This window comes from Rosa rugosa, chromosome 6 (genome assembly GCF_958449725.1).
Source record: "Rosa rugosa chromosome 6, drRosRugo1.1, whole genome shotgun sequence".
NCBI lineage: Eukaryota > Viridiplantae > Streptophyta > Magnoliopsida > Rosales > Rosaceae > Rosa > Rosa rugosa.
Genome location: NC_084825.1, coordinates 27284697 through 27312222, shown reverse-complemented (window position 1 = coordinate 27312222; position 27526 = coordinate 27284697). Strand labels below are relative to the sequence as shown.

The window sequence follows — 27526 nt, the reverse complement described above, 5'->3', positions numbered from 1 at the left end:
CATTCACTAGTACAAAATCGAAAATAGACAACGTTACCTAGATAACGGTTTAATAAAAAACGTTGTAGTTTTTTTTTTACAACGGTATAGTCAAAACCGTTATCTATAGATATTAAAAAAGTGTTGATCCCTTGGTTAGAAATTTTCTCATTTTACTTGTACAACGGTGTGGTCGAAACTGTTATCTATAGATAGTAACAAAGTGTTGGCCCCTTGGTAGAAATTTGTGAATTGAACTTATACAACGGTATGGTCAAAACCGTTATCGATCTAAAAATATTAAAAGTGTTGGTCCCTTGGTTAGAAATTTGTAAATTTAACTTATACAACAGTAGGATCAAAACCGTTATCGATCGACAAATATTAAAAGTGTTGGTCCCTTGGTTAGAAATTTGTAAATTTAATAAACAACAGTACGGTCAAAACCGTTATCAATTTGTAATTATTAAAAGTGTTGATCTACGATTAAAAATTTATTTAGTTAAAGAATTTTATTCTAATTCATCAAATCTAGGAAGTGAGAAACAAGATCCCAACAAGATCAATCCTAAGCTGTCATAAAAAAAAAAAAAAAAAACAAGATCCCAAGCTATTGCGTTTAATTATGCTTTAGCTGGGCTTCAACAAATTAAAAAGAAAAAATAGGGCATGGTTTAATTAGCTAGGCCTGAAGTCATCCACTAAAAAACAAAAGATAAGGCATAAATATAAAAAAGGCATAATTATTATGCTTTAGTTGCCACCTAGTAGCCTTAGCTTAGGCGTGATAGCAAACAATTACAGAAGTTAAGAGGTGTAAGAAGGAACAACTTTCCAGAGCCAATTGATATATCGAGATGGTAGCGGCGAAATTGGCCAAAGCTAATAGAGCAAAAGACGAGGCTTTGCAGTAGAATGATGAGATTAAGAATCAATTGGATGACTTCGTTCTGGAGAAGGATGGGTTCAAGGCTGAGATTGGGAATTCCACGCATATGCTCATGTCTGGGATTGTTAAGATTTCAGGTAAAGTTAGTAATTTTAAGAATTTGGCTGCCGGGGATTGCCAGAGGTCGAATAAGCATATGGGGGTTGTCGGCGGTGGCTTATGGGGTAGAGGACGAATGAGATTGAGGAAGTTAGATAAATTGAGGCCACTGCCAAGTCTAGGAACGAAACTATGGAGCAGATGGATAAGAGGAACTACGAGATTTCGCAGTTGGATGTCACCATTCCTTATCTAATGTGCGAGGAATTGCCATGGAAGGTGAGCCACCGGCCTGCAAGACCTCCCTACTTGAGGTAAGAATTTTTGCTTTCTCAATTTTTTTTTTGTTCAATTGCTTTCTCATGAAATGGGAGGCAATACTTATAAATATAAACGTGTTTTGATCGAAGATATATATAATGAAATTTTCCCTCCACATCTGTTTAGTTCCCTCCCTTTTTTTCCGTTCCCTGTTTCTATACACGATCAAACACACTACTCTTTATGCTCCTCTTGCCTATCAGTTAAGAAAAAAAAAAAATTTCCTCTCGTCTGAATCAAAAAGTTCTCCCGAGTAATTGTGTTTCAATTGAAGGCTAATCTGGGATTGGGTATGTATGTTTAGAGTTTGGTTTTCAATTTGGATTGAATAATGTTGGCTAAACTATTAAATATATAGTATGGTTTAGGGTTTACTAGTTGTCTGCCACTTTATTTGATTGACATTATTTGTTTCTATGAATATATTGAAAGTTTCTTTGTTGCTATGAATTAATTGAAAAAGTTTCTTTTGCAGGTACAATATGTTCTTTGTGGGGTTTACCATTTGACGATGCCAATGGATTAGTTTAGGATTCTGGAATCGCTTATTTGGATTTTGCTTCAGGTATGATTTTCTGGCTTTGTGTTTTGTTTGTTCTCTGTTTCTATTAATGATGTTGATAATGAGAAGCTTCGTAATTCAAACTTTGGGGGAGTAAGATTGGTACTAGTTTGTAAGCTTATGGGTTCACATCATCCCTAAAGTAGATGAAAACGACACTAGAAAAAAGAAAAAGATCTGGAAGGGATGATGCCAATGCTTAAATGGCCACTTGATAATATGAACTCGGGTTATACTTTAGTTGAGGAACCTTAGTTGGTAATATGGTATTAGAGCAGGGATTAGAATCTTAGGGAAAGTTACCTGTGGTGGCTGAAAAAACTGGTGGTAGTTCTAGAATTGTAAGAATATACTGAGTAATTATGTTGACCCCTTTGTTTTCATGGTTCAGATGTTTGCTTCTCTAACATCTGTTAGTTTTATGGTTGCAAAGTATAATTTAGGAAGGGAAGGTGGTAAGACTAGTAGCTATTAGTAAGCTACTGGTAGTTCTAATGTTGCCTCACTTTTTCTATATTGCTTAATTGATTTTGCTATGCTTTAGGTTTTGTGTGGTTTGATTTCATTTGAGGGATTAACGTGTCAACAATTAGACCTTCATTTTAAATCATAGAGAAGAATGTTCTGTTTAGGGAATTTTCAATCTTGATTTCGAAATTTGCATATAGTTTTCCAAGTCCTCTTTAGTTAGGGAATTTGGTAATGAACAAAGTGTGATTGATTAAGAATTTCTAAATTCGAGGCACAGGCTACTGTTCTTGTCAATGTAGGTTTGCATATAAGGCTCAACAGTAGTAGATTAGATAGAAGTGCTGATATAATATCCAGTTGCCATTTGTTTTGGTGTTTTGGCATATTTTACTGATAAACTGTAGGATGGTTGATTCAGGTGGATATGAGTATGGATACGGTGGGATTAGAGTGATAAAATATTAAGAAATCGATTGCGTTTAGTGTAGTTGGAATGTTAAAAAAAGAGTCAGGAAAGGGTAGAGGAGATACCAAGCCTTCAACAACGCTTTATTTATCTAAAAGGCTCTACAGTGGAGACTTCTGGTTGGACTCAAAGGCTCTAGTTTAAAAGCTGGACAATGGGCTTAGAAGAGGTTACTTCTTTCTTTACCAATATGTGGCAGTTGGCTACTCTTTATCTTTTTTTAACTTGATTTAGTAAAGTATAGAGCTGTAGCAAGTATAGAGTCATCTAATTCACTGTGTTTAAGGAGTTTGGAAGTTTGAGTTTAAGTTTTCTACAGTTTGTTAACTCAGCTTTAGTTTAGAGTTAGAACTGGCTATCTCTTCTGCACTCTTAGGAGTAGAAGAACTCGCCAAATGGTTGACAAAAGATGCAGAACCACAACAAGATTTGTCATTTGAATTGTTTGTCGTAGAAGCGAATTTACCATAGGAGTTGCCAATTGGTTTTCCCTTGCTTGCAATTGCAATGTATTGTTTTTATATGCTTCCTCCATTTGGTAAGCAATCTAGAGTCTGGACAGCATCATTCCTAGTGTAGATTGTGCTTGCTGCTAACCTGAAGAAATATGAGGATTCAATCCCTTGCGGTATAGAGGTATCACGTTGCCTCATTCCCATCTGATTTTGTGGCCAGGAACCGATTGGTGAATTCTTCAACTGATAGAGCATCATTCAATGAATTGTAAGTGACGTCATTGCTGCCAGTTAGTTGGTACAATGTTGAGTGCTCTAATTAGTTCAAACTCAGTAGGTTTTAAGACTTGGTAGGAGCTGACCTTTAGTAATATAATGCATTTGTTTTGTTCTTGAAGGGAAAACCATGCAAGTTAGCTGTCGACTTGGTTGATAATATAGTTGCGCGTGGTACCGTACTAGAAATTGATGCAACCAACCCAACCATTCATGGTGTTCCTTTAGGAAAAGGCAACGAACGGGTTGTAGTTGATATAGTTATAGACGCTGAAGCATTTTTGCCTTTCCCTATTAAAGATGATGACATATTCACTGTAGGCCAAGCTGTAGGTTATGTGATGGCTTGGCCTAAACATCTAGTCATATTAACAGGAGTGGAGGTGATTAAAACAGTTTGGTTTTATTATTGTTATATTTTTTTTTGGAATATATATACACATGCATGTTTTGTTATTTACCAAGAATTCCTAATATATTTTCTGGTGTCACTGTAGATTCCTAGAAAGCGTAAGCATACTGTTGAAAAACTCCCTAAAGCCCCAGAGGTGGACTTTCATGGAATGCCAAAATCATTGAAAATATTATGCCGTTATGCACAAAATATGATCAAGATGCATGGGAACTGCATTGTGTTTGATATGGAAGAGAGAGTATTTGGGTCACCTCGACCCACTCACATCTTGAATGAAGATATCTTACAGCTTGGAGGCATGGAGAAATTATCAGCCACTTGCATAGTAATTTATATGAGGTGATCTGTATATATATATATATATATATATATATATATATATATATTGTGTGTGTGTGCGTAGAATTTAACTTACATGTTTGTTCTTCATCTTTTATTTTGTAGTTTGTTTATGGAGATTATTTGAATTTGAAACATTGTAGGTACTTATATACTGTGCTTGAAGAGTTAGACATGGTAGGCTCTGTTAGTTTTGTTGATCCTGCTGTAATCTCTGCTCCATGGTGTGGGACAAGTTTTGTAAGATCTCGTAAGTTAGCAGACCGATTCAAAGGAGCACAGAATGATCAGATGTTCTTTATCCCTTACAACTCCGGGTAAGAAATAGAGAAACATGCTTTATTTATTAACAATACTACTATTTTTAATCACTAGTCATATATGAAGTTCATTACTATAAGGAGTTTTGTTATGTAGTGATCATTGGATGTTAATGATTGTCCATCCAGTCAAGGAGACGATCTATTTTGTTGACTCATTTTATCAGAGCATAATTGACAGTGAATGGAAACATGTTGTGAATGAGTAAGTAATTTCTTACTTCGCATTTAGAATCTTGAGATTCAGTTTTCTGATTATTCCCTGGGTATATACATGAGTTGATTGGAAGATTATATATCATACATACATTGATAATAATACAAGGCAACAAGGCAACCAGACAATATAGCAGCTAGAGACTACTCTGCTTAGCTTATATCCTAAGTAGTTGATTATAAAGGTTCTACTCAGAATGAAGTCTACGCATATCTTACTTACCACCTTTAATAGTTTACATTAACTTCTTGTTTGACCAATGAAGTTGATTATGAAAAATTGTAGCTCTGAAACTGCGGATAGGGGAAATTAGGGAGCTAGTTGTTTTGATTTGTCAAAAGATATATAAAAAATCAGGACCTTAGCTTGTTGTGAGCCTTAGCTAAGTTAAAAATTTTCATGAACTTCCTGTCCTGCATCTCATTAAATTAGCATGCATGTGTGATTCATGTTTGTTATTTTTTTGAAGTGCCATTAATATATTCAACCGGCAAAGGAATAAGCAAGGACGTAAATCTCCACTATGGAAAATCCTGATGGTATGTTTTAATTTAGAATATGCCTTCTTATTAAATGAAATTTAGAAGTGTTGATTTTGGGATATTAATAGATTCTTGTTACACATCCTCTAGGGTGCTCCAAGACAACCGACAAACAAAGAATGTGGCTATTACGTCATGCGCTTTATGAGGGACCTAATCCTTGAAGATATTCAAGGTGTACTAGCTAAGGTATATATATTCATTGTTTAAGTTGTTCAACGTTTGCTGGCATGATCATGTGGTAGCTTCAATTGGTTGCTTGGCCTGGATTGGTACTCCATCTTGCTGCATTATGTCCTTAAAAGAAATTTAGTTTAGCTTCAAGGTTTCCGTTTGAGATTGTAACTTCTGGCATGACTTCATTGTTTTTTAGGTAACTATTGCATGATTAATGCATCTTGTGTGAGAAATTTGCATTATGTTTCATTTATATATTCAGAAGTAATTCATTATATGCATAGTAACAAATCTGGCATAGGGATAATTTCCTAAATCTCTAGATATCTATATGATTATGAAGAAAGGCTAAAAGCTTAAAGAACATGATAGTCATCATGATTACTTTTCCCCATTAATCATCTTTAGAAATTTTACGAACTCTGACCTTCCCAGCAACAAATATCTGCTCTAAAGAGCTGCAAACATAAAATAAAATCTTTAGGAAAAGAATATTTGGCAGAAATTGACATACATGTGCAGGTTACAGTAACATTAATCCACAATGCCATATATATATATATATATATATATATATATATACAATAACATTAATCCTTCTTTTTTTTCAATAGACATAATATTAATGAGTTGATAAATGCCTTATTGCACAAAGCGCATGCATTTGTTTTAATTTTGGTGAGGAATTGTGCAAAATTGAAACAACTATCATCTATGTCGATCTATGGCATTCAATGGTGTCTCTTTAGGTTGGATTTGGCTATCATCATCATTTCTTGGAAGGTCTGTATATGATTCTTGTGGTATGGTTTATACTATGGTCTTTATATAACTATGGCCAATGTTTAATAATTTTTTTTTTTCCTTAGTGGGAAGGACCTATGGAGACCACATATCTTCAAGAAGAAATCGATGAAGTCCGTGATGAGTGGGCAGAATTCGTTAGCGACAAGTATCTTTAGACTCCTCAGTTCTATGGTTTAACTATGTACCTAGTGAAACTTCTTTAATTTGTTGCAAAATTTACATTTTCCTCTATATGAGAGCTAAATACATTTATGACAGCTAGTACTATTTATGTTTCTTTTACTTTTGCAAACTTCACTCAAAAAATTTCAATTGAGAAAGCATAGTAAATGTGATTACTTGAAGTACTCTTCTATATATTAATATATTACAATTTCATTTCAATTTCCTGAATTGATGCAGTAGATCATGGTTGAAAAAAAATCGTCGTCTCTCTGGCTAGTAGACAATGGATTTATTCTAGAAATCGTTGTAATTTACTATCTTCATCATCACCGACAACGTTGTCAATTTAGAAACCGATGTAACAGTCTCTAAATGCCAACGTTTTTTACGAGAAAATGTTGTCTAATGAAGTTGGAAAATATTTTTCAACTAAAAACCGATGTATACAATCCTTGAAGTCAACATTTTTTTGGTAACAACCGTTGTGTATGAAAGTTGTTGAAGGCCAAAAGTGATGTGTTAATTATATTACCGCATCGGTATCTGAGTGAAAACCGTTATTGAATAATTAAATACACAACGGTGTATTTAGTGCTAACGGTATGTGGTAATTATATCTACAACGATTTCTAACTAAAAGCCGTTGTACTTTATTATGTTCAACATCGGTGAAGTACCGTTGTGGAGTGAAGCGTAAAAAGACAACACTCACCTAGACAACGAAAATATATTTTTTCAGACAACGGTGCAGAACCGTTATCTATTATCGATTTTGTACTAGTGATTCATTATCAGAAAGAGAAGGCCAGATGTGGTGCGCGGGGTTATTAGTTCTTATTTCAGCTGCCTCCAATAACCTCTTTGCCTCCTCATGGTTCACATCAAGTGCACGAAGGACCAGAAAGAACCTGGAGAATGCAGAATATGATGATTTAGTCTTCGACCACTCATCATAAACTTCGAAAACAAAAGGAACATCGTGCGTTTGATCAGTATTGATCAGCTCACGAAAATTTTCAATCTTTAGGAGAGATTGGAATGGAAGCTGCACCGCACTTGATTTGATATCCGTGTTGGGGCAGGATTGAGATAAATCAGCATGCAGTGGACCAATCAGCATTCTATTGCTGACAATAATTTGCTTCGGCTGTTCTCCAGGTGGTAAAGAACTCACAAGATTTGCAACCTCTTTGGCCGGTTTCGCAGCGTCATGGAACTTGAGGAAAAGCTGCCCAGACCTGGGATTGAAGATAAAAATAGCACCATCAACGGCGGTGTCGTCGACCAGCCAAGTAACGTGATAGCTGATAATCATCTCCATATAATTCTTGGATGACAAGGATGGTTCTTGTTCTTGTTTCCGTGGAGTTGTTGTTCTTGTGGTAGGTGGAGGGAAGTTTGACAATATTGCCTGCAATTTCGAGGAATAGGGATAAGTTTTCCTTATCCTCGTGGAATAGGGATAAGCTATATTAGCTACATATATAAAGACCTTAAACCACAATTAGATCCATCTCCCTTATTATTCTTAACTATCAATATATCGATATATCAGTAGTTCCGAGCCGGCCACCACAATATACACCATGAGACTTGTTACTTGGTTCCATGTTCAGCAAGAAATCAAATCCTTCCCAATCGAGGCAAGCTATATACTGATGATATTTGAGTTCGTCAAGATCACCGCAAGCCAACGTGAGATTGATCATCCAGGAGACTTTAGTACTTATAATTCTCCTCAATATCATTATTTGCATGATAAAGTATTGAAGGTGAATCCCTTAGTCAATAGGACAGCGATTCTACGGGATTATATTGCTTGGCTTCTTTCCGACTCTATACGTATCACAGAAGATGACCAGTCAGCTATTATTGAAGGAGTATTTAAGGTCCTTGACGACCCCATACGCGAGCTGCCTATTGTTGTTTCTGTGGCAGAATTTACTCTGCACATATTGGATGGGAACGATGATATCATTGAGAGGGTTGCAACGGAGTCCTTGGAAACATTTACTCCCAAGCTTCTTCCGGCAACTAAATCATCTATTCAAAATTTGGAGAAAGTAGGGCTTGATAGTTTGGAAATAAAATCTACTATGGAACTGACACCCTCTTGTGTTATTTGTATGGAGGGCCTTGATTACTCTGATGATGATGCACCGGATGAAGAGGGGGTAGTTGATCCTGATCATAAACGTCGTGACATCGTGATCACTCGCATGCCATGTTTACATTATTATCATGAAGATTGCATTGTCCGTTGGCTGGAGATCAATCACTGGTGTCCCATTTGCCGATACCCAATGCCAATCGTGGAAGTGAGCGGCAGCCATGAAAAGTAGAAAACCCTAACCCTAACCCTAAGAAGAGAGCTAGCTAGACTGCATTAATTAGCTTACAATGCTGCTGCATCAAAACCGTAATTGGTTTTTCTTTTCTCATGTTATTTTTTGTCGTGGGAGCTTGTTGTTCTCAACCACATGGTTTAGCTGAAACTAATAGTTATTTTGTATTCAAATTATGGAGGTTTATATGGTTTATCGATCCAACCATAATTACTTCTCCACCAAGATCGAGGTGCATATAATCTTCGTTTCTGGTTTTCGTTTTAACTGGCGGAGTCATCATGGTACATTATACTGTTTTTTTTTTTTTGGTCTGAGTACAACACATATCATAACTGCCATTTTACCTAAAACTCCAACAGAAATTAATAGTGTTTAATTTGATATCTTGATGGCATTTTCTGATCCAATAGTTGCTATGGAAATTGTAATACCCCGAAAATTCAAATTAAATTCCGATGACCTTTTGGAAATGATTTCGTGGTCATGGACACAAGTACGAAGCTTGGAGGAGTTGTGGAATTAGTTCGAACGATTTTATTTTCAAAAACGAACATTATTTAGGGACTCGCGAAAGTTGACTTTTTATACGTTCAAAATTTGGGAAACCTTCCTTCATGAAAGTTGTAGAGCTCGTCGATACGATCTCGTGCATATGTGGAACGCAATATTCGGAGTTCGTATGAATTAATTATAATTTTTCGAAAAAGTTTCCAGTTTTGTATAAAGCTTCCATTTTCGGAAATTCCAAAAATATTTTTTTTTTTTTCATTTTGGAAACTCAGTTCTCTTTTTCTCTCTCTCGAGCCGCGTCGGCCTCTCCCCTTCGCCGGCGTCTATCTTCCTCTTCCGGCCATCTCTGGATGAGCAACCACGTCCAGCAGCTTCGCCTCACTCCTCTGAAGCCATCTGTGGCAGCCTTGCATGGCGGCGCGGCCTGTACCTGCGGCGGGGAGCTCGACCCGGTTTGATGTCGATTTTGAGTCAACGCCGATATCTCGAGTTTCCGCCCACCAATCTTCAAGATTCTTGGCTTGTTGAACTCGCCTCAACCTTCTGATCATCCTCCGAGAAGGATCGCATTTGGGGTGAACGTTTTCACGTTCGTCGGAGCTCGCCTCGATTTAGATCGAAAATCACGTTTTGATCCGTATATCTCGAGTTACAGACCACCTCTTTCGGTGATTCTTGAAGCAGTGAGTTCGCCTTGAGTTGCTGAACGAATCTCCAGAAGGAACCGAAGCGATTTGTTGAAGTTTTTACGTTGATCGGAGCTTCGCCGGTTTCTGAAAAATTTCAGGCCAAACCCAACTGTTCTAGGTAATTTCCGACCACTTCCTTTCGTTTTCAGACTTCATGCTAGTTATGAAAATGGTTAAGCTTGTTGAGATGAAGAAGGGCAGCCCGGCCCCGACACCATTGGCGGTGGTCGGCGGCGGCTCTGCCACTAACTCCGGCGGCCATTTCCGGCCACCTCCGGGGGTCAAAAATATGGTTTCTATACATTTTTAGATTCTATATTTCAATACGATCATTTCGATATATTATACGCAATTTTTGGATATCGTATAATTAAGTTATGAATTTTTACGTTTCGATCGATTTCGATCGTTCGATTCATGATCTGTGAAGATCGGACCGTCTGATGGACTCTTAGTTTTGATATGATGATCGTATAACTGTCCCAGTGGCCTTGTGTGGTCATGGGCGAAGATCCGACCGTTGGATCTTCGTATAATTGCTAAAAAGTGATTAGGGAGGCGATTCGTGAGAATCCGTCCGTCAGATTTTCGTATAAGTTTGTGAAGATGTTAGTAAGGATGATTCAGGAAGATCCGACCGTTGGATCTTCGTGATGATTTTTGGAGGATGATCCTAAAGGCGATCTGTGAGGATCCGACCGTTGGATCATCATTTAATTTCGATCCGACCGTTGGATTGTCGTTTGAGTATGTTTTTGAGTTATTGGCTAAGTTAAGGTCATGTTTGATTAGGTGATTGACGGTCTCCCTTGGGTGAGCGGTTTCGGTGTGTATTGTGTTGAATTGAAGACGCAGCGGGAATATCGAGGTGAGTAAACTCACGTGGTTCATATTACGAACCGAGTACTCTTAATTTCTTTAGTTTTGTCGTAATTGTGTGAAAATATTTATGGAATAAATATTTGTTTTAAATCATATGGACTTGATCAACTACGGTCCATAGGTAAGTAAAACGATTTGAATTATATAAAATGAATTTCACGATTTTCTTGTGTGAACTATAGTTGGTATTAGTGGTCATTCCTGAGTGGGTGATTACGTATATATATATTTACGTGATTATACGTGGAATGGTGTGACATTGAAGAGTGTGGAATTGTGATGATTTAATTATTATGGATTGAGATGTGATTTACCATATTTATATGTGATGATGATGATTGATGAGTTCATGTTGATATTCATGGTTGACATTGTGGGATGTATAGAGGTGGAGAATGTAGTGCTCTGAGGACAAGGGAAAAGTCCGAAGAACGCCGGTTAAATAATAACCGAGATGTAGTGCTCTGAGGACAAGGGAAAAGTCCGAAGAACGCCGGTTAAATAATAACCGAGATGTAGTGCTCTGAGGACAGGGGAAAAGTCCGAAGACCGTCGGTTAAATAATAATCGAGATGTAGTGCTCTGAGGACAGGGGAAAAGTCCGAAGACCGCCGATTAAATAATAACCGAGATGTATATCGTTTACTTGAACCTTGGCCGAGGTGACAGGTAACGATGTAGTTAGAGCTCTAACGTGTTGTTGGGATGGACCAAAGTGGTGATATTGTGGTTAGAGGATTGTGGAAATGTATTCCTTGTGGATTTCCGTGTGTTGTTTGATGTTTCCTTGTAAATGTTGAGATTGTTGGTTGTTACTTGAGTTAAAAGTATTGTGTTATAATAAATCAACCGTTCATTTCTTTTTACTCATACGGGCTGTCAAAAGCTTACCGGGTTTTGTGTTGTTGCAATCCCGGTACACTATTCAAACGGTGTAGCGGATAATCCTGCAGGTCAGGATAATCGGGACGGAGACCGAGCTGGTTAAGGGGGGGGCAGCACTTACTTTAATTCCTTCTTTTGTGAGGTTTGTTATGCTCAATTTGAGCTTTACAAATTTACCACGTGTGAGTGAGTTGTAATAATTAACTCGAGGTTTTCAAGATTTGGAAATTTGAGTGGCGTGTGGTGAGGTTGTTTATGAAAAAAATTTAGAACGTTTATTTGTAATTGTTATTATTATTCATGTTTCGGATTTGAATTGATTATTCAAAATTCGGGGCGTGACAGTTTGGTATCAAAGCGTAAGGTACATATTTAGTGATATGTTAATACCTTCCGAGTGATGGCCCGTCTGCAGCGGATCCCCATCGTGTGCTCTTCGGTATTGACAATGTCATTGGGTATGTGAGAGTGTTAGGAGTCGTTTAGAACGTTAAGTCATTTTAGGACTTTGAATTACCTTAGATGTGTTAGTGTCTTGGATAATATGTACTTGTATTGACTTATGTTATGTTTTAGTGTTATACAAGTATTTACCACGTATTGTTTTGCTTCCAAGCTAATGGACAAATTGAGAGGCATAACTAGGGGTTGAGGTAGACCCAGAGGTAGAGGTAGAGTCCGATGTAGGGACATGATCTTTCTATGGAGACAGTTGAGGATGAGGTGGAGGCATCAGAGGTTGAGCTGCCTGTTTCACCTGTAGTTGATGTGATGGATGTTATTCTTGGGTTGAAGTGATGAAAGAGATTGAGAATCTAGGAGCAGTTGGAAGGAGAATTGATCTCACCAACTCAAGATGATAGGAGTGTGAGAGATTATGAGGCAGAATTCTCAAGACTATTGGTTTAGGAGACAAATGGATGCAAAGAGTTTGGCCATGAAGTTTCAGCTGGGGCTGAATGCTTCCCTTTAGCATGACGTAACCATTTGATAGAACGTATTCTGGTGAGGGTGTTAGCCATTGAATAGGATTCTTGACTCATGTGGAGCTTGTGGGTAGTGTTGCGGTTAGGGAAGAGATTGTTGTGGTTTTCGAGCTTAGTGATGTAATTTGGGAAATACTTATGTTACCTCTAAGGAGGGTAGTGGAGTTTGTTATTGAGGTGATACCAGGTATGATACCTATATTGATAGCACCTTATCGGATGACACAAACTGAACTTATGGAGTTGAAGGTTCAAGGTGAGAGTTTACTTGAGTATGGATTCATTAGACCTAGTACTTCTCCATGGATTATACCGTATTGTTAAAGAAGAAGAAGAAGATAGTTATGCTCCTCCTTTAAGGTGAGGTGTGATCAAGGTGGGATTTTTGTGCTAAGGAACTAGGATTATAGTGACCATGTCTTGAGAGGACTTTGTAGAACCCTTTTGGGACATGTGCTTATACTCTAGTGGTGGAGAGGTTAGAGTTGATCTCATTACGTTTGTCTGGAGGGTTATAAGTGTCGAAGACTAGGAGCTTAACTCACACAAATGTATCGATTTGTCTAGTTGATAGCTGTTGAGGAGTTGGCTCATATGTCCTAGTAGGGATTGAATTACGAGATTAGGGAGAGAGTGGTTCCTTTACAGCTGCCTGCCATGGCAATGAACCTTGCTAGTGCTTGGGCAATGGAGTAGGAATTTCAGACTTCTTTTAGGGAGATGACAACAATGTGGGATTCCCGAGAAGGAGGGAAAATGTAACTGTAGAGAGAGCAGTAGTACATCAGGTACTCAGTGTGGGTCATGGAAAAGGCAGATGATCATTAGCAGGCGTCAACATTCGTTGGGCAAGCAGCGCTATTGTGAGGTTCTGAATGGGAGGTCTTAACTGTTATTCGTCCTTGACTTTAGTGAAGTATTACGTTCCTTCAGATTTGTTTTGTGTTTGGTTTGGCTCAGATGATTCTAGCTAGACCTCTGTGTGACTTGATTTATTGATGTGTTTTGAGAATGATTGTTGGTGATACATCTTTATGAAGGTGTGGCAGCTTTTGTAGCAGTGCTTGTGTGGCAGCCTTTGTGGCAGTGCCTTTTGTAGCAGCTTTTGTAGCAGTGCTTGTGTGGCAGCCTTTGTGGCAGTGCCTTTTGTTGCAGCTTTTGTAGCAGTGCTTGTGTAGTGCTTTTGTAGCAGCTTTTATGACAGTACTTGTAGTGCTTGTGTGGTAGTACTGGGTGGTAGTCTGTGTGACAAAGATTGTGTAGGGGCTAGTTAAGGCTAGACTTTATCTTGATTGTGTTCTGAGATGGTAGGACACTTGTTGTGTAGTGATGCATGATTCATTGCTACTATGATAGATTTTGTGTATGGTTTGACATATGGAAAGATTGATATGACCTCGTGATAGGATTGACTGTGAAGAGACATTATGTCGACGTATGAGCTGAGGTGATAATGTTGTTTTCAACCCTAAGAGTGCTAGTGTTGTATTATCAATATATGGGGCCAAATACTGTTGTGAGGACAGGATTCTGAACTGTGATGTGGTTAGTGTAAGGTACTACAATTTCAGAGTTAAGACTCACGAGATGTTGGGTTACCACCAAGTGAGCAGTGATGTGAGTCGTAGGTGAGATACTGAGTGCTGTACCAGTATCGATTGGTGGATCTAGGTATGTCTTACATAGGAGTGCAGGCTATTCTAGAAAGTTACGATGAATTACTCAAAGTGCGAGTACAGCATTTTATCCGCAGATTGTTGGACGGATTGAGCGAGTGGATCAGGCATTAGAGATCAAGTTGAAGGCGTGCGTTTTTAACTTCAAATGTAAAGCTAAGACTAAAGTCTGTTAGACCTGTTGCAATTGTATCGAGAGGTGGAGATTCGGTGTTTAGTTTTACCGTATCTCCTAGAGTATGGTGGCAATGAACGTATAGATGTGACTAAACTAAAGAAAAAGAAGGTTATGATGGGTCCAGAGCAGGGAATTGAGGTTTTGTTGAAGTAAAAATTGGTACAACCATCGTTGGTTGTGGGTTTCCTTTTAGACGAGATTACAATACAACATTGAACGAAGGAGTTGACTGGTTTAAAAGAGATTGAATCAAGTGATGGAAGATATGTTGAGAGCTTGTGTTTGGACTTCAAGGGAGTTGGGTATACCACTCCTGCAGGAAGATGGCTTCATATGAGGCTCTTTACGATAGGCTATCTAGGACTTCTATCTGTTGAGCGGAAGTTGGGGACAAGGTGCTATTGGGTCCTGAGATTGTTTGGAAGACTACTGAGAAGATCACAATTATCCGAGACAGGATTCGTGCGGCACAGAGTAGACAGAAGAGTTATGCTGATTTGAAGAGAAGACCAGTGGAGTTTGAGGATGGGTGACCATGCGTTCTTGAAGGTTTCACCTATGAAAGGTGTGGTGAGATTTGGCAAGAAGGGAAAACCAGCACCAACGTATGTTGGACCCTTTGAGATTCTGGATAGGGTTGGAAACTTGGCATATCTTCTTGCTTTATCTGTTAGCATGTCTGAAGTACACACTGTCTTCCCTGTGTCTATGTTGAGGGAGTATATTCAAGACGAGTCCCACGTGGTCAATCATGGTACTAGCGAAGTAAAGACAGATGTAACCCTAATCGTTGAAACTGTTCGTACCATGGTTAGGTCAACAAAATAGCTTCGAAGGATGGAAGTTAACTTGGTCAAGGTATTGTGGGGTCACCATGATGAGGGTGATGCATCTTGGGAGTTAGGGATCAGATATGAGATCAAGATATCCACAGTTGTTCGACGATAAGCATGCTAGAATTTCGGGACGAAATTCCTTTAAGGAGGGTAGATTGTAATACCCCGAAAATTCAAATTAAATTCCGATGACCTTTTGGAAATGATTTTGTGGTCATGGGCACAAGTACGAAGCTTGGAGGAGTTGTGGAATTAGTTCGAACGATTTTATTTTCAAAAACGAACATTATTTAGGGACTCGCGAAAGTTGACTTTTTATACGTTCAAAATTTGGGAAACCTTCCTTCATGAAAGTTGTAGAGCTCGTCGATACGATCTCGTGCATATGTGGAACGCAATATTCGGAGTTCGTATGAATTAATTATAATTTTTCGAAAAAGTTTCCAGTTTTGTATAAAGCTTCCATTTTCGGAAATTCCAAAAATATTTTCTTTTTTTTCATTTTGGAAACTCAGTTCTCTTTTTCTCTCTCTCGAGCCGCGTCGGCCTCTCCCCTTCGCCGGCGTCTATCTTCCTCTTCCGGCCATCTCTAGACGAGCAACCACGTCCAGCAGCTTCGCCTCACTCCTCTGAAGCCATCTGTGGCAGCCTTGCATGGCGGCGCGGCCTGTACCTGCGGCGGGGAGCTCGACCCGGTTTGATGTCGATTTTGAGTCAACGCCGATATCTCGAGTTTCCGCCCACCAATCTTCAAGATTCTTGGCTTGTTGAACTCGCCTCAACCTTCTGATCATCCTCCGAGAAGGATCGCACTTGGGGTGAACGTTTTCACGTTCGTCGGAGCTCGCCTCGATTTAGATCGAAAATCACGTTTTGATCCGTATATCTCGAGTTACAGACCACCTCTTTCGGTGATTCTTGAAGCAGTGAGTTCGCCTTGAGTTGCTGAATGAATCTCCAGAAGGAACCGAAGCGATTTGTTGAAGTTTTTACGTTGATCGGAGCTTCGCCGGTTTCTGAAAAATTTCCGGCCAAACCCAACTGTTCTAGGTAATTTCCGACCACTTCCTTTCGTTTTCAGACTTCATGCTAGTTATGAAAATGGTTAAGCTTGTTGAGATGAAGAAGGGCAGCCCGGCCCCGACACCATTGGCGGTGGTCGGCGGCGGCTCTGCCACTAACTCCGGCGGCCATTTCCGGCCACCTCCGGGGGTCAAAAATATGGTTTCTATACATTTTTAGATTCTATATTTCAATACGATCATTTCGATATATTATACGCAATTTTTGGATATCGTATAATTAAGTTATGAATTTTTACGTTTCGATCGATTTCGATCGTTCGATTCATGATCTGTGAAGATCGGACCGTCTGATGGACTCTTAGTTTTGATATGATGATCGTATAACTGTCCCAGTGGCCTTGTGTGGTCATGGGCGAAGATCCGACCGTTGGATCTTCGTATAATTGCTAAAAAGTGATTAGGGAGGCGATTCGTGAGAATCCGTCCGTCGGATTTTCGTATAAGTTTGTGAAGATGTTAGTAAGGATGATTCAGGAAGATCCGACCGTTGGATCTTCGTGATGATTTTTGGAGGATGATCCTAAAGGCGATCTGTGAGGATCCGACCGTTGGATCATCATTTAATTTCGATCCGACCGTTGGATTGTCGTTTGAGTATGTTTTTGAGTTATTGGCTAAGTTAAGGTCATGTTTGATTAGGTGATTGACGGTCTCCTTTGGGTGAGCGGTTTCGGTGTGTATTGTGTTGAATTGAAGACGCAGCGGGAATATCGAGGTGAGTAAAACTCACGTGGTTCATATTACGAACCGAGTACTCTTAATTTCTTTAGTTTTGTCGTAATTGTGTGAAAATATTTATGGAGTAAATATTTGTTTTAAATCATATGGACTTGATCAACTACGGTCCATAGGTAAGTAAAACGATTTGAATTATATAAAATGAATTTCACGATTTTCTTGTGTGAACTATAGTTGGTATTAGTGGTCATTCCTGAGTGGGTGATTACGTATATATATATTTACGTGATTATACGTGGAATGGTGTGACATTGAAGAGTGTGGAATTGTGATGATTTAATTATTATGGATTGAGATGTGATTTACCATATTTATATGTGATGATGATGATTGATGAGTTCATGTTGATATTCATGGTTGACATTGTGGGATGTATAGAGGTGGAGAATGTAGTGCTCTGAGGACAAGGGAAAAGTCCGAAGAACGCCGGTTAAATAATAACCGAGATGTAGTGCTCTGAGGACAAGGGAAAACTCCGAAGAACGCCGGTTAAATAATAACCGAGATGTAGTGCTCTGAGGACAGGGGAAAAGTCCGAAGACCGTCGGTTAAATAATAACCGAGATGTAGTGCTCTGAGGACAGGGGAAAAGTCCGAAGACCGCCGGTTAAATAATAACCGAGATGTATATCGTTTACTTGAACCTTGGCCGAGGTGACAGGTAACGATGTAGTTAGAGCTCTAACGTGTTGTTGGGATGGACCAAAGTGGTGATATTGTGGTTAGAGGATTGTGGAAATGTATTCCTTGTGGATTTCCGTGTGTTGTTTGATGTTTCCTTGTAAATGTTGAGATTGTTGGTTGTTACTTGAGTTAAAAGTATTGTGTTATAATAAATCAACCGTTCATTTCTTTTTACTCATACGGGCTGTCAAAAGCTTACCGGGTTTTGTGTTGTTGCAATCCCGGTACACTATTCAAACGGTGTAGCGGATAATCCTGCAGGTCAGGATAATCGGGACGGAGACCGAGCTGGTTAAGGGGGGGGCAGCACTTACTTTAATTCCTTCTTTTGTGAGGTTTGTTATGCTCAATTTGAGCTTTACAAATTTACCACGTGTGAGTGAGTTGTAATAATTAACTCGAGGTTTTCAAGATTTGGAAATTTGAGTGGCGTGTGGTGAGGTTGTTTATGAAAAAAATTCAGAACGTTTATTTGTAATTGTTATTATTATTCATGTTTCGGATTTGAATTGATTATTCAAAATTCGGGGCGTGACAGAAATTGAGTGTAGCCCTTACATTTGAAGTCAAATAGAGGGTTATCAAATGGGATCTTGGAAGAAGTGGCATTACGTGTACCATATCGTACAAGTTATACTCATTCTTTAATGTACAAATGGAATCCCAACATTTTATCGGATGCTTATATATTTTTGATTTGAGTGTATTTATTTCTTATATTGATGTATTTTACGTGATAAATAATATATTTGACTTATCATTGGGCATATTGTCATAAGATTTTGTGATTCAACTTTCTTGAAAGAACTATATTTTAACAGTTCACTGTAAAAAATCTCTTTTAATTTTTTTCTTTTTGCATCTTCAACGTTATTAAATCTCCATTACATATGTTATGGCTGCAGCCAGTGGCCGATCCAAGATTTGAGACTTGTCTAGGCTTAATTAGAACAACCACTATTTTTTTTTTTTTTTTTTTTGCATAAACCCAGACACTATCACTAAAACTCTAAAAAAATTCTCTAATCTGCAACACAAAATGCACATCTTTAAATAAAAAATAATCGCAACATAATCAAAAACCAAAGAAAGCATCAAGAAATTCCAAAGCCCAACAAAAGCTTGACTGCTTGAGCTAAAAAACCAGTCCCTGTTTGATGTTTCCAAACACCCACCAGAAATAGTGTACACAAACAAACCCAAAACCGATAGCCCCCAACTCACCAAGCAAAACCAATAGTCAGAGCAGTCCCAACAATCCCAATCCTCAACTTATACATAAAAGCCCAACTCACAATTACATATCCGCCACTGGTAGCAAACAGAATCGGCGAGCTTCTCATTCTGCAATTTCTTTAAGAAAACCCCATTGGGAAAAACAGAGCAGGAAGAAGAACAGAGATGTATCAAAAATTCAAAACAGGAGAGATCAATAGAATTTCATACCTTGTTTATGAGAAAGCGAAAGAAAGATTGTTGCTTTGGAGATTTCTTGGTCTGCGTCGCAGACTGAGGCTACTGGACAACAAGGGGTGAGATTTTCCACAAGAAGGGAACTTGGGTGTGGATTGCTTGAGGCATTTCGCTTTCGAAGATAAGTTGTGTGAGGCTCTATCAAAAGAAAGATTGTTGCTTTGGAGATTCCTTGGTCTGCGTCGCAGACTAAGGCTACTGGACAACAAGGGGTGAGATTTTCCACAAGAAGGGAATTTGAGTGTGGATTACTTGAGGCATTTCGCTTTCGAAGATAAGTAGTGTGAGGCTCCATCGAAAGAAAGATTGTTGCTTTGGAGATTCCTTGGTCTGCGTCGCAGACTGAGGCTACTGGACAACAAGGGATGAGATTTTCCACAAGAAGGGAACTTGGGTGTGGATTGCTTGAGGCATTTCGCTTTCGAAGATAAGTTGTGTGAGGCTCTATCAAAAGAAAGATTGTTGCTTTGGAGATTCCTTGGTCTGCGTCGCAGACTGAGGCTACTGGACAACAAGGGGTGAGATTTTCCACAAGAAGGGAATTTAGGTGTGGATTGCTTGAGGCATTTCGCTTTCGAAGATAAGTAGTGTGAGGCTCCATCGAAAGAAAGATTGTTGCTTTGGAGATTCCTTGGTCTGCGTCGCGGACTGAGGCTACTAGACAACAAGGGATGAGATTTTCCACAAGAAGGGAATTTGGGTGTGGATTGCTTGAGGCATTTCGCTTTCGAAGATAAGTAGTGTGAGGCTCTATCGAAAGAAAGATTGTTGCTTTGGAGATTCCTTGGTCTGCATCGCAGACTGAGGCTACTGGACAACAAGGGGTGAGATTTTCCACAAGAAGGGAATTTGGGTGTGGATTGCTTGAGGCATTTTGCTTTCGAAGATAAGTAGTGTGAGGCTCTTTGTTGCTTTGGAGATTCCTTGGTCTGCGTCGCAGACTGAGGCTACTGGACAACAAGGGGTGAGATTTTCCACAAGAAGGGAATTTGGGTGTGGATTGCTTGAGGCATTTCGCTTTCAAAGATAAGTAGTGTGAGACTCTTGTTGCTTTGGAAATTCCTCAGTCTGCGAAGCAGACTGAGGCTACTGGACAACAAGGGGTGAGATTTTCCACAAGAAGGGAATTTGGGTGTGGATTGCTTTAGGCATTTCGCTTTCGAAGATAAGTAGTGTGAGGCTCCATCGAAACACACAAATCTGACCTACTGAGTAGTGTGCGGCTGTGAGCTGCTGTGGGAGACTGGGAATACACGCAACTTCTGTAAATATTTTTTTTTTCTTTAGGCTGGTATGGGCTAAAGATATATATATATATATATATATATATACACACACACACACACACACTTAAGGGTTTTTGACCTAAAATATTGTCTAGGCTTAAGCCCATATAGCATTCTTCAGCCCCTGGCTGCAGCTTACAATAGAGGTAAACATGGCTTTCAAAGTTATGGGGCTTATTATCTGGTGACTGAAAAAGAAAAGTGTGGTCCAATTAGAATTTGAGATTAAATACGCCAGCCCATTCTCATGACAAATCAGGCCTTTGTGGTCCGAGCGCACAACCTGGAAAGCCCAATGAAATGAAATCGTGCAGCGATATGGTGTCGGTGACGGCAATGCATGACTAGGTTCCGGTAGGGCTTAGGGCAAGTCACCGGCGTTGATTGGAGGCGGAGGATATGAACCAGTGAGGACGGTGACGCCGGATAAATTTCTTTCCCAGGCTCAAAGGCTAGGCAGGATTGTATTTTTATTCCAATTAGCGTATCTTGTTATGACCTGCCAGTCTAATTGGATAGTGATGAAGGTTTGGTATTCTGACTAGAAAATGAAAATCTGGGTTGGGGGTGCATGTCGTTTTTGTGTGAGGAGTGGGCTGAGATGGGCAACGAAATGTTTGTCGTTTATTTGCGAAAAGTCAAGTGCACTTGCTCTGCTCACTTTGCATTGAGGTGGAAGGGGAGGTAAGCATCGATACAGTAAGATTCTGTTAGATGGTATTGTGTGGAAGGAAATAAAGGTTTGAAAATTCTGACTAGAAGACAAAGAGTGCCAGTCAAAATTGGAGACAGATGATTAGCGTCCAAACTCCAAAGTTGATAAGCCCACTAAGACCATCTCCAACCGATGGGTCATTTGCCATGTGGAAGCCCAACGATTACTTTTGACAGCCCAAACTGTTCTCCAACAGATATGTCTTTTCCACGTGGATTTGACATAAGCCTTTCTTCTGTCAAATTTGACAGCTTCCTCTCTTTCTGTCTTTTATTTTTTTATTGTTTCTCAGTGGTCTCTCTCTTTCCTTCTCGCGTCTTTCTTCCTTCATCTCACCCAGAACTTCAAAATCTCAGAGAAAGAAACACTTTTCCTCTCTTCAAATTTCTTCTCTCTTCTTGAATATCAAGAACATGGATCAAATGGATACCTCCCAAGTCACGAGGCTACGTCAACAATGGATATCACCGTCCACTGGTCCAATCTTCCAGTCGAGCTCTAGCCACTGATCGGAGAAAAGCTCGAACTGCGCATCCAGTCTCTCCAATTCCGCAGCGTTTGTCATTCATGACGTTCTTGTGCCTCGCTTCCACCCTTCACTTCCTCCGAAATTCCCTCTCCCATTCTCCGATGGACCCACCTCCTTCCTCTCCCAAAACACCGTCTACCTCCTACAGAGCCCCTCCACATCATCACTGGCGCCGCCGTCGTCTGGAGGTTGGTTGGTCAAGGTCGAAGAGTGCGACATAGAAGAAATCCGATCACCTCCAGGCGAATCAGGTACACAAATGGCCCGTCGTCGTCTCCTGAATGTTTTAATTTGTTGGAGTTTAAAATGATCGAATTAGGGAAGTCGTATTTTCTGAGATACATCCTTGGCTCTAGTTCTGTTTGTGGTTTAAAGAAAGTGATTTAATGCCTGCTGAGATTGTTGATTGTGCTATTCTGGTTATCTCTGATAAGGGAAATTTGGGTTTTGCTAAAAGTGGAGATGAGAAACTCACATGGTTTAGTAATGGAGGTTTTGTTTTTGATGATGTTATTGTTTATAAGTGTCAGCCATATGTGGTGGATAGCTTGGGTTATGTTTTTAGGATTGATGTGTCTTCAGAAGTGATGGTGAAGATTTCGTCGAAAGTGATTGGTTTTGGTGGGAGGAAGCATTTGGTAGAGTCTTGTGGAGAGCTTTTATGTGGTCGATATGTATTTTGATCAAGAACAAAATAAGCAAGAAGGGGCTGGTGTTGAGTTAGATTTTTCTTTATTTGTCCGTTGGCGTCGTGGAAGACACCAAAGATATCAGTCTGGTGAACTCAAGGTAGTTGATTTTAAGGTTTGCAAGTTGGAACTGTTGAATGGAGAGTTGGGCAGATGGGTTGAAGTGAAGAGCTTGGGTGATCGAGCGTTTTTCTTGGCTATGGATTGCTGTTTCTCTGTTTCGGCCCAAGAATTGGCTGGGTGCAAAGGGAATTGCATTTACTTCTCAGATGAAAACAATGTTAATCTTGCTCTTAGAGAAGTAACTAGACCAGAGAGTTTCATGTTCTACTTAGAGGACCATAGCATTCAGAAGTTGGGATCTTCCCCAGGCGGTTCCCAGATATTTTGGCCACCTCCAATTGAGCTCGGCTCCACATGTTTGTATTCTCTGGATTGATGCAAGTATGATTTGTTGTTGTCATAAAATTCTATAATTGGTGTCTCTTTAAGTTGCGTTCCTTTTCCATGTTTAACTTCATATTTGGAGTAAGTTAGATGATTTATTTGTAGAGTGGTCTACGTATCTCTTGTGTTGTATACTTGATGAATGTTGTTGTTGATAAGATGATAAAGATGTTTCTGAGCTGAATCACTCTCATGTAATTTCAATCCCATTGCAGCAGCAGCACCTACAGACTTGCAGACCAAACATGTAACAAAGCAACCGTGCTGATGCGTTTCTGCAATTGGTTAAGCAACACAAATAGAATTATATATATTAAAATAATATTCAAATTTGACATCTCCATTGGAGCTAAAATTAGTCAAAATGTTAACATGTCAATTTTGCCATGTCATATGTCAAATTCAAATTTGACCAAAACCAAAAGACAAAGCCATTGGAGATGCTCTAAGATCACAAAATCTTTGAACGACTGGAAAGACAGATTCCCGCTGTACAGCTACCTCTCCGGACAGTGACTAGTTGGAAAAGTACCACCATACGTGGTTGGCTGCACCTTATCTTCACGTTTACAATGTCGAATTGCATTATTGGAGGTAACTCCTAAAAAGCATCTTTATATATAGAAGAACTCTTGTTTTCCATCCACCGCTAAGAAGATTAATTTCACCAACTCGAGAGAGAGAGAGAGAGAAGTGGAGAAGCAAAAACAGAAATATGGCTGAAGGCGTTGTTACAGTTGTGGCTGCAGGGATCAAGCCCCTTGGAGAGTTCATCATTCAGCAAGCGAAATTCTTGAGTGGAGTCAGCTATCAAATTGAGCTTGCGCAGATCGAGCTACACTTGATCCGGGGATTTCTGAAAGACGCAGATACGAGGCAACAAGATGAAGAACTAGTACGCATTTGTGTTAAACTTATCAGAGATGCTGCTTATGACTTGGAGGATGTCATTGAATCTTTTTACTTGAAAGTGACTTCCAGGAGGAGAGGAGGTACTGTGAAGATTGTTCTCAAAAGGTTTGCCTGCATCTTTAATGAAGGACTTAATCGATACAAGATTGGGTCCGAAATTGAGGATATTATGACCAAACTTTCTCATCTGAGGTCAAGTTTGCAAAGTTATAACATCAGGCAAATAAGTGGGGCTGATGGTGTCGCTTCTTCTTTTAAGAGGCAACGAGACCGAAGGCTAACTTACGCTCATCAAGTTGAAAATCACATTGTTGGCTTGGAGGAAAGCACAGATATACTGGTGAAGGAGTTGTGAGAGAAGGAAAGAGTCACTGTGTTGTTTCTATTTGGGGGATGGGCGGCTCCGGAAAAACCACTCTTGCAAAACAGGTTTTTGTTTTTCTTCAAAATGAAGTTAAGCGTCATTTTGATTGTTTTGCTTGGGTCTGTATATCTCAACAATGGGAAGGAAAGGATGTATTGGAAGAGATTTTAATTAAACTCACTTCCCCAACATCAGAGAAAAGGAAAGAAATTTCCAAAATGAAGAAGGATGAAATAGCAAAGGAGGTCTGTAGTATCCAACAAGAAAAGAGATGTCTGGTGGTCCTTGATGACATATGGACTCAAGGGGCTTGGCATTCGATAAAAGCTGGATTCCCAATCAGTGAGGAAACCGAGAGCCGGATATTACTCACTACTCGCAAGAAAGAAGTTGCCTTGCTTGCATCCGGAAATGATCATCATATCCACCAACCTCAACAATTAAATGACGAGCAAATCTGGGAACTGTTTGAAAAGATAGCCATCTGTGAAAGCGACAAAACAGGTATTATTTTTCATCCAACTAATACTGTACTTTTCTAGCCTAAGGAAGTGTAGCATTCTATAGAACACAAAATCTTGACACCCTAGTGGTTTCATATGCAATGGTTACTAACTTTTTGTTTCGACATTATATGCATGTTGTAAATGTTAGAAATCACATGCAAGAACAACAATATTTTTATGTTCAAGCACATGACATTACACCTACTTAAAAGTAAATATTGGAAAGAAACACTGTGAAAGGGCTCTTTCACTTGTTCTTCAAGCACATGATATCGATTAAAAATGGTTCATTGTATAGGAAGATTCTTGATTGGAGGAACTTTTACTTTGATATATAATGTTACCACTGCGAATTAATCAGTTTTCAGTAATGACTAAATCTCTCTTACTGAATTACTGTTTCTTTTCTTTTCTAGACAGGGAAGTTTATGAAAAGAAGAGAAAATTAGGTGAGGAGATGCTTAAACATTGTTCAGGTCTACCATTAGCCATCAGTGTGCTCGCTGGTCTTCTTAGTAGACGAGAGACGGTTGATGAATGGAAGACAGTACTTGGAAATGTTAATGTATACATAATGAGAGGCACAAATGTCCCTGAAAGAGAAAAGACAAGTCAGGAGTGTGGTGTTTCAGGTGTCTTGGCATTGAGTTATGATGACTTACCATCTCACTTGAAACTCTGCTTTCTGTATTTAGCCCAATATCCTGAGGATCATGAGATACAGGTAACAAGATTGACTCAATTATGGATTGCAGAAGGGTTTATACCTTCAACATCAGAAATACATGGTTCAATTGAATTAATGGAAGATGTATCATATGGTTGCCTAATTGAACTGGTGGAAAGATCTATGATTCAAGTTGTAAAATCTGGTTTAAGTGGGAAGGTGAAAACTTTCCGTCTCCATGATCTTATGCGGGACTTGTGCTTGCAAAAGGCAAAAGAGGAGAACTTTTCTGTTGGTCCGGTATCTAATGCAACACTGATTGGTAAGGTTCGAAGACTTGCCCTCTATTTGGACGAAAATATTAAATATGAGTTCAGCAGTAAGAATGGAAGAGATGGCCACATCAGATCTCTATTATACTTTGCCCCAAAATTCTTCAAGCAAGAGTGGAACAAAAGAATAATACGATCAGTATTCAATGACTTCAAATTGCTTAGAGTCTTGAAGTTTGAAAATATAGATAAAGGTTTTAAGTTACCAAAGACAATTGGGAATCTAGTCCACCTGAGGTTTCTGAGTCTGAAGGATAGCGCATGGCGTGGCTTATTGCCATCATCTGTATCTAATCTAGTACTCTTGCAAACTCTAGATCTGCGGGATGGATATGGGTTTTCCAAAATCAGAAATTTGTTTTGGAATATGGAGCAACTGAGGCATTTGTATTTACCAACTACTTGGTACGATGCCGGGGGAAAACTGTCATTTGCAAGGCTGTGCAATTTGCAGACGTTGGTCAATGTTAGAATTGAGAAGTGTGATTTGAATGGTCTTGTTCAATTAAGCAATCTGAAGAAACTACGCATAAAGCGAACAGTGTCGAGTGAGTTGGAAAAGCTGAAGGACAAGTTGATATCAAGGAATAGAACATATAAACATCTTCGGTCTCTATCTCTGCAGGCAGAAGATTTAGAGGATATTATACCAAGTGATATAGTATTAAGGTGTCCTCATCTATACAAGCTGCGACTGTATGGGAGAATGACAGCGTTACCGAAAGAGCTCCCAAACCTCACCAAGTTGACGCTGATTAGAACAAGACTGAAGGTTGACCTGATTGAAATACTGGAGAAGCTGCCCAACTTAAGGATGCTTTACCTCGATCATCGTTCTTTGGAATCAGAAACAATGGTTTTCTCCCAAGGAGGCTTTCCTCATCTGGAATTTCTTACCCTTGAAGGTTTGCATGACTTGAAGGAGTGGAGGGTGGAGAAAGAAGCCATGCCTAGTCTTCAGAGATTGCGCATTATTTGGTGCGGAGGATTGCGGGCAGTTCCAGATGGGCTTCAGGAGATTACTACCCTCAAGGAATTAACAATTGACCACATGCACAGTAGATTCTGCAGTAGGGTTGGGGAAGGAGGAGAGGATTTCTACAAAATCAAACATGTGCCTTCTCTTATAATCATAAATACCTGGGGCCACGAGGAGCCAGAAATGGAGGAAGCAGCAGGCGCGTCCCAAGTAGTAGTTACGGGTCCAGTCGGTGACTCTCATCAGGAATTAACTGTGGATGGTATGTGACTAATTGAATCAATCCCGGATTATTTATTGTGTGATCAAATTAAAGATTTTATTTACTGATTAGTGATCACTCCTCTAAGTTTTATTAATATATTATTGATTATGACCAGCTTCTCCTCCTGCTCCTGATGAGAAAACAGAGGAAATACAACTTGCATCCACTTTTTTCCTCAGTTAAATCCACAAGCTGCTGGTTTATCAATATTTGGGCTAGCCCGTTCTATGTTCTTTGGGCTTTATCCTATATGGCCCGCCTATAATTCTTTTCCACCTAATTCTTCCCTCTCTCTTCCTCATTCCTGTCTGCTAGTGGTGGCTTCAGATTAGGTTTGATTACGTTTCTTGTTTATCCTTCAAATT

At 39.3% G+C, this 27526-nt stretch overlaps 4 protein-coding genes across 5 annotated transcripts; all 4 read left to right on the top strand.

Moving 5' to 3' along the window:
* The first annotated feature begins 14 nt into the window (after positions 1 to 14).
* On the top strand, positions 15 to 6728 carry LOC133715981 (uncharacterized). 2 transcript variants are annotated; one of them, XM_062142706.1, is made up of 9 exons: positions 1031 to 1281; positions 1764 to 1853; positions 3641 to 3901; positions 4016 to 4272; positions 4416 to 4589; positions 4690 to 4797; positions 5279 to 5348; positions 5442 to 5540; positions 6398 to 6728. In XM_062142706.1, the coding sequence occupies exons 3-9, from the start codon at positions 3860 to 3862 to the stop codon at positions 6488 to 6490; spliced, it is 843 nt and encodes a 280-aa protein (XP_061998690.1). In that variant the 5' UTR covers positions 1031 to 1281; positions 1764 to 1853; positions 3641 to 3859; the 3' UTR covers positions 6491 to 6728. The 2 variants fall into 2 exon arrangements, with proteins under 2 accessions (XP_061998689.1, XP_061998690.1); XM_062142705.1 differs by lacking the exons at positions 1031 to 1281; positions 1764 to 1853 and adding an exon at positions 15 to 1005.
* A 1358-nt stretch (positions 6729 to 8086) lies between these two features.
* Positions 8087 to 8842, top strand: LOC133716506 (uncharacterized). The gene has a single exon (XM_062143210.1). The coding sequence runs from the start codon at positions 8087 to 8089 to the stop codon at positions 8840 to 8842; it is 756 nt and encodes a 251-aa protein (XP_061999194.1).
* Positions 8843 to 15179: 6337 nt separating this feature from the next.
* LOC133716505 (probable F-box protein At1g44080) lies at positions 15180 to 23128 on the top strand. The gene is made up of 3 exons (XM_062143209.1): positions 15180 to 15408; positions 22376 to 22674; positions 22805 to 23128. The coding sequence occupies exons 1-3, from the start codon at positions 15180 to 15182 to the stop codon at positions 23126 to 23128; spliced, it is 852 nt and encodes a 283-aa protein (XP_061999193.1).
* A 688-nt stretch (positions 23129 to 23816) lies between these two features.
* LOC133716504 (putative disease resistance protein At1g50180) lies at positions 23817 to 27344 on the top strand. Its single transcript, XM_062143208.1, has 4 exons — positions 23817 to 24388; positions 24433 to 24916; positions 25335 to 27158; positions 27277 to 27344. The coding sequence occupies exons 1-4, from the start codon at positions 23852 to 23854 to the stop codon at positions 27342 to 27344; spliced, it is 2913 nt and encodes a 970-aa protein (XP_061999192.1). The 5' UTR covers positions 23817 to 23851.
* Positions 27345 to 27526: the final 182 nt, after the last annotated feature.

Bases quoted from the DNA above. Each gene is read 5' to 3' on its own strand.
- LOC133715981 (XM_062142705.1), top strand. From the start codon at position 895: ATGATGAGATTAAGAATCAATTGGATGACTTCGTTCTGGAGAAGGATG. The intron at 3,902-4,015 runs GTGATTAAAACA...GTGTCACTGTAG, and splicing joins TCATATTAACAGGAGTGGAG to ATTCCTAGAAAGCGTAAGCA. The intron at 4,273-4,415 runs GTGATCTGTATA...GAAACATTGTAG, and splicing joins TGCATAGTAATTTATATGAG to GTACTTATATACTGTGCTTG.
- LOC133716506 (XM_062143210.1), top strand. From the start codon at position 8,087: ATGAGACTTGTTACTTGGTTCCATGTTCAGCAAGAAATCAAATCCTTC.
- LOC133716504 (XM_062143208.1), top strand. From the start codon at position 23,852: ATGGCTGAAGGCGTTGTTACAGTTGTGGCTGCAGGGATCAAGCCCCTT. The intron at 24,917-25,334 runs GTATTATTTTTC...TTTCTTTTCTAG, and splicing joins CTGTGAAAGCGACAAAACAG to ACAGGGAAGTTTATGAAAAG. The intron at 27,159-27,276 runs GTATGTGACTAA...GATTATGACCAG, and splicing joins TCAGGAATTAACTGTGGATG to CTTCTCCTCCTGCTCCTGAT.
- LOC133716505 (XM_062143209.1), top strand. From the start codon at position 15,180: ATGGGTGACCATGCGTTCTTGAAGGTTTCACCTATGAAAGGTGTGGTG. The intron at 15,409-22,375 runs GTACTAGCGAAG...TGTGGTTTAAAG, and splicing joins GTCCCACGTGGTCAATCATG to AAAGTGATTTAATGCCTGCT. The intron at 22,675-22,804 runs GTATTTTGATCA...GTTGATTTTAAG, and splicing joins AGCTTTTATGTGGTCGATAT to GTTTGCAAGTTGGAACTGTT.